The 6434-nt window shown below is 39.4% G+C and overlaps 1 protein-coding gene across 1 annotated transcript; it reads right to left on the minus strand.

The window, feature by feature from the left end:
* Positions 1–3622: 3622 nt before the first annotated feature.
* Positions 3623–6101, minus strand: LOC146473360 (von Willebrand factor A domain-containing protein 5A-like). The gene is made up of 2 exons (XM_085118645.1): positions 6057–6101; positions 3623–5339 (listed from the first exon to the last, which is right to left on the minus strand). The coding sequence occupies exons 1-2, from the start codon at positions 6099–6101 to the stop codon at positions 4341–4343; spliced, it is 1044 nt and encodes a 347-aa protein (XP_084974771.1). The 3' UTR covers positions 3623–4340.
* Positions 6102–6434: the final 333 nt, after the last annotated feature.

Raw genomic sequence — 6434 nt, forward strand, 5'->3', positions numbered from 1 at the left:
CAAAAAATCCCACGGTTCAAGGCAAATAAAGTGCAGAGGGTCAACAAATTCTTCAAAAATGTATTTGCAATAATGTCGTTTTCGTAAAAAAACAATGTTTTACGCCACGTAATCTTGTATGGCAGACGAGCTAAAACTAAAATTCTCCGAGCACGTGCATGTGGACACTACGAATAATCAAGTTGAAGAGTTCAAGTTTTGTTCAAGATTTATTTCTGCTTCGCCTCCGCGGACGAGTTTAGTACTATCCGAAGCTTTCAGTCAGTCCATCCGTTTCTCCGTTCGACGAAGCCCAAATTGTATCATTTAGTTTCGCGTATCCCCCCGTGCATTTCGAAGACTAAAACAGTTGGGACAGCCCCCAAAACCTCTTGTTACATTGCAAACTGGAAACAACTGTGAAATAATTCTTTAAGGAAATAACTCAGTCCACAGAAAGATCTTTGTTAGTGTCTCATTAAAACCCGATAGTCGTTCAATTAAAGATTAATTCACTTTTCCACTTTGCAGGAAGATTATCTGCGATTTATCCCCCAATATTAGATACATGTCCGTGTACATCTTTGAAGAAACATTAGGCAAATCGTAGTTAGTCTATTAACATTCAAAATTATATCTGAACTCCAACTGCAGTTGCTGCAGATTCCAGCATGTTGTCGTACTTTACAGCGCGTAGCAGATTCTTCTTCATCCACTTCTTTCCTTTTTCAGCGATCATTTCCCATTCATCCTTCTGATCCAAGAACTTGCCCATCAGCAGCACCAGAGCCAGAGCAGTGGCCCATAACAGCTTCCCTTCAGCTGTGTCAACTGCAACCTCCGTTGGGCATGATACTTGATACTAGTCGGCCCTTGCTAAGATCTACTTTTCCCGCATAGTTGTAAACTGCAGGAAATAGCTTCTGTATTAGGAGGTACCGCCCTTAGGTTGATAAAAAATGAAACTACAATTTACACCAACACTACACACAGAGCCACTCTGACGTCATAGTTTTCGCAGTTACATGCTCATGAGCTCTTGGAAGAAAACAGTTCTTTTGTTATATGTCATGTGACTGCGCATGCATGCGCTTTGGCGAGAAAAACTTCAACTGTATCCTGAACAGTGAAAATTATTAACTCGAGGTGCAAAGATGGCAGTATTTTGTGTGTAAAGGTAGATCCAACGCAACGACCTCAGTTATTTGGATCTTAAGGAAGAATCTTAAGGTTACCCGATACCTTCAGAGGTGTCTCGCGTTTAAGCGATGTAGCGCGTCTAGTTTAAACTGTAGATACCTAAACCCCATATCAAATTAAAGCTTATAGAGCTGACTATCAAACCATACCAAGAATTTTGAAATAAAATAAATTGCCGAATTTTTCACGACCTCTAATTGCGAGCGTCCGAATCACCTTTTTAAAGCTACAAGTCAAAGTGAATTTTGTTTTTTGCTAATTTAATTTGCTCCTCAGTTTCCGGACCCAAAGCGCTAAAAAACGTGTCTGCGTTTTGCCATATTCAATCGCAGAGAAAAGTTATAGAGCATTTTCGAAATAGGATGAAAAAAATGTGGAGTAATCGTACAAAAATCGCCCTTGGAGAAAAAATATTTCGAAAGAAAAAATTCGCAGACATGTTTTTGTTGTTTATATGTTAAACTAGCTACTGTCCAAATTTGAAGGCAAACGAACAAATTCCTTTTGAGTTTTAGCTCTTTGAAGTGGCTCCTCCAAGTGAAAAAAATTTATTCGAGAAAACAGCGCTAAAAATTCAGCAATTCATTTTATTTCAAAATTCTTGGTTTAGTTGGATAGCCAGCTCTACAAGCTTTAATTTGATATGAGGGTTCAGGTATCTACAGTTTAAACCGGACGCGCTACATCGCTTGGACGCGAGACACCTCTGAAGACACCTCTGAAGGTACCGGGTAACCTTAACTCAGTCATGATTTTTAAAACTCGTATTTTAGAATTGTATAGATCACTTTAATTACTTTTAAAGTTAGTGGCTGCATTGAAGCTTATTAGGCTCTTTTCTTTTTTGCAGGGCCCTTATTGATATCAGCTTTTTATGCTGAAGAGGTCGCCCTGGTTAAATAACATTTTTTATTTTTAATATACTTTTAAGGGAATAAGGAGGGGCACAAACATTACCATCCCCCCTTTCGCACCCGCCGCGCTATATAAGGCTGATTTTCTTTTTCCTTTTTTTTTTTTTTCTTAATGTCCTGGAATTAAACGGGAAGTATTAAGGGGATAAGATGTGATTCAGACGTTTTTCTATCAACAGAAACCTAGAAATAATGCTCCAGTGTTGTTATAAATTACCAAGCGGTGAAAAGAAACTACCGAGGAGTCTCTCTGGCCACAGGTGGACCGGGTTGGAAGGGATTGCAACTTGAAAAAAAGTTAGCTCGCATGTCAGTTCATTTCCAAAATGTGCTAGAACAAATCAAGTGAGTTATTCCATAAACGAAATGGAATTCAGTTGATTTCTTGCTATCAGTGTTCTAAAATTATTTTGAATTATAACTACGTGAAGGTACAGTGTATATCGTAGAAAAATTTTCACCAAATTAAATAAAGTCTCTGTGACACTTACCCCTTAATGTAACGACTTCAGTGTGCTGAACAGACGTAAACATCGGTAAACATTGAAAAGAGTTGACAACATTTCAAAAGTAGTATGTTCTTATACCGTTTACACAGTATATTGCTTTTCAGTACAGTATAACGCCACATGAATCGTGCCAACTTGGGACATTAACAAATCGTGTATTATCTGATTTTATTAAGAAAGCTTAGGCCTATTCCAAACGTCATGCTATTACCGTGCCGAACTTAAATTAATTTGACCCGGCGGTGGTTTCAAACGACGAATTTGATTCAGTCGCGCCAAATTCTAAAATATAGGAATGCGTAGAGCGAGCAAATTTACCCAAAATACATTAAAATAATTTATGAATTTAGTTCGGTACGGCAATAGCACGCCATTTAAAACCAAGTCGCGCTACTGCCGTGCGTGCTGCATGGGGCAGGGCCTGCCGTGCTACTGTCGTGCGAAATAGTCGTGCCGAACTTAATTCAGCCTGCCGAACTAAATGGTTTTAAATGTCGTGCTACTGCCGTGTTTAAGTCAAATTAAATTCTTGAATTTAGTTCGACACGGCAGTAGCGCGACGTTTGGAACAGGCCTAAGGCACCACAATGTGCTGTTTTTATAATTTTGGAGACCCTTTTCTCTTTAGCTACTTTTTTTGCTCCAAGAAATTTGGCAATTTGAATTTTCCAAGTAGGATTTCATTGGGCAGCTAAAAGTTGCTGCACTTCATTAACACGCTCTGCTATGAGTGATTATGGTTTGATAAGAATTCATGCAGCATTCAACTGCTGAAAGTTGCACTACAAAATAAAAAACATCAAAATGTAAACAAAAAGATTTCAAAAAATTAATATAAGATGGTGACTTCTCCAAGTCCTTTAACTCTATCCAGTAGTAATACAGACCACCCTATTCTATGAGGACACAACTTTGAAAGATCCTTCTTGTCTTTCAATGCAAAACATTTTAAGAAGACTTCAAAAACTCATTAATAATACATAAGCCCATTGACGTATCAAATGGTCAATAATACATCACATGCTGTAACTTTATATCGATAAAACTCCTCCTTATTAGTATGCAGTGGTTTATCAGCTTATAAAACACTCCTCATTAGTATACGGTGTTTTTCTCGTATGGTAATTTCCAACGTCTACAAAAGCATAATTGTTATGAACTCTATTGACACACGCTTTCCAAGGAATGATTTTGAAGGCGTTTAAAAAACTCGCAGCAAGTGTTTTATCGGGTCTAAAACCACTCGGCCGTGCCTCGTGGTTTTAAATCCGATTAAACACTCCTGCTCTTTTTTTAAACATTACTTAACAAAAACAGTAATTTTTGTAAATGCTAACGGGACAAAAACCTTCATGTAAGTCTTTCCTCTCATAAATGAACACACTAACAATAAGTCATTAGTTCCCGGTATCACTGACATTTTAAAATGACTCATTTTACAACCACGAAATGATTCCTGCAACTTAAAACGAATAGCAATGCATTTTAAATCCAATCCAGTCCTAATTATCACGACAAGATGATTGTCCTACATGTCTTTGTAGGTTTGTTTAACAAAGGAGCACCTTAAAACTGTACAAGTGGTTAATAATTGATCATGACAACCAATTTCATGACATATTTGTCCAAAGAGTGGGCAATCACATCCATAGCTATCCGAGATGATGTAATGATGAAACGTTTCAGTCTTCTACAAGTATTTAATTACTCTCAAAATGGTTATAACAGTAATAAAAAATTATAACTGAACTCCAACTGCAGTTGCTGCAGATTCCAGCACGTTGTCGTACTTTATAGCGCCTGGCAGATTCTTCTTCAACCACTTCTTCCCTTTTTCAGCGATGATTTCCCATTCATCCTTCTGATCCAAGAACTTGCCCATCAGCACCACCAGAGCCAGAGCAGTGGCCCATAACAGCTTCCCTTCAGCTGTGTCAACTGCAACCTCCGTTGGGCATCCTGTGATCAAAGCATCTCTGGTTTTGCCGCACAGTAGCACCAGCTGGTCTGTGAGATCCCATGCACCTGAGGCTTTCTGTAATGATATCAATGACAGAACTGATGAAGCTACTGTCGTTTGCTCAGATGCAGCGGCACATGAGGCGAATGGGGTCTGGCATGACACCGGTGGAAAAGAGGCACAAACTCCCTCAAAATCATCTTCACAATCTTCATCATCATCGCTTCCACACCATAAGTGACCAGCCATAAGTACATCATACGATGGGACAACGTGTTTCCTCAGAGGTCCAGACACAGGCTGATGGTTCTCTTTATCAACAGCAACAAATGATGTAAACTTTGACACCACGTTAGCTGACTCGCTGACGCTGACGATGGGAGATTTGGCTTCTTCCAGTTCCTGACCGTACTTGTCACTCAGCTCACCTTGTTGAACTTGAATGAAACTTTTCGCTGCCAGGCAATGAACGAAGACACTTGAATTACAGTCAACACCTACGTCAAATACACTTGTGTGGGGTGGGGTCGGAAACGTGATCAAATGTTCCATTTTTTCATCTTTGCCCAAAGTACCTTGTAGTCTCACTTCCATCTTGCCATCTTGGCTTGCGCTTTCCGAAGGCTTGAGAAGACCATACACCACTAACCTATCACCACTGAAGAGTGGGGGGAGTGATGAGGGGATCTGGTGCACAGTCCAGCCCTCTGCTAGGTCCCAGGCTATGCTCACATCTGAGATGACTGGCTGGAGAGCTCGCTTTAATGTCTTGATAACCTGTTTTAAGTTAAAAGTTAGAAACTTATTACAATGCAAATTATTTTAAAATGCAGCTAAGAATTGTAAGTAAGTGAAGGTACAGTGTTTATTGAGGAAACATTTTTACCAAAAAACGTCAAAATCTGACACTTTCCCTTTAATGCTTGCAGTTTAACGAGTTCAGCGAAAAGAGTTGACAACATTTCAAAAGTACTATTTTCTGCAAACTCTTTCGTGCAGTTATCTCCTTGAGGGAGTAGTTTTGTCCTCCATTGTCCTTATTGTCTTTACCAAAAACGGTCCAATCACAATCCAATAGCGGAGACCTTTAGATTCTAGTACGACTACGAGTTTCTCCAATAAACAAAGAGTGCGAGCGCGTGAACCAGTGTCATTTTGGCGGGAAAACGAGTTAGCTGTCGTCATTTGACTACGAGATTTTGTAAGAATCTCGTAGTGGCGAAAACGAGTCCCCGAAACGTAGGTGATCTCGTCTTTTTGGAAACACGAAAGGGCTTAACTTTCATCATTCAAACCAACTGCGTCAGGTTCGTCGTTCGTAAAGAGTGAAATGAAACTTTCTGTGATATATCTGTTCTTAGTACTTCGCTAAAAACTCGAAGTCAAATCTCGTAGTCGTACTCGTACTCGTACTAGAATCTAAAGATGTCTAATATCTTGGTGTATGTCGGGAGGGAGCGGACGGGAGTTTTCTACTATTGTGACGTCACGTACTCGTGATCTCTGGGATGGAACTGAGAAGGCTTCTTTAGCGGCCATATTGTTTTAATGTTTTAGATTCAATCGTGCTGTTTACAGAAAGAAAATTAACCCTTTTGAGGCGGTAAATCGAAAGGATAAGTTCTAAGAAGTACTCGACAGTTTAAATGATGGAAAATGGATAGGTCGCGGCGGAGAAATTTGGTATTGACTGGCCAGGTTTTTTCCAAATGCGGAGAGGAAAGGTCAAGCTTAATTAAGCTTAAAACGTTACCTGCGCTGCAGACTTTGTCAAACTGACGCCTAAACATTACTGGAGATCCACTTCATAAAAAAGTTAAAGGTTTGATTGTCAATTTCTACTTAAAGTTTTCGTGTTTATTTAGGAAAGCT

The sequence above is a fragment of the Pavona decussata genome, unplaced genomic scaffold, assembly GCF_977016875.1.
Source record: "Pavona decussata unplaced genomic scaffold, jaPavDecu1.1 SCAFFOLD_94, whole genome shotgun sequence".
Classification (NCBI taxonomy): Eukaryota; Metazoa; Cnidaria; class Anthozoa; order Scleractinia; family Agariciidae; genus Pavona; species Pavona decussata.

Excerpts from the sequence above, each read along its gene's own strand:
- LOC146473360 (XM_085118645.1), bottom strand. The coding sequence starts at position 6,101 with ATGGCCGCTAAAGAAGCCTTCTCAGTTCCATCCCAGAGATCACGA. Across the intron at positions 5,340-6,056 it reads TTCCATCCCAGAGATCACGA|GTTATCAAGACATTAAAGCG; the intron begins GTACGTGACGTC and ends AACTTAAAACAG.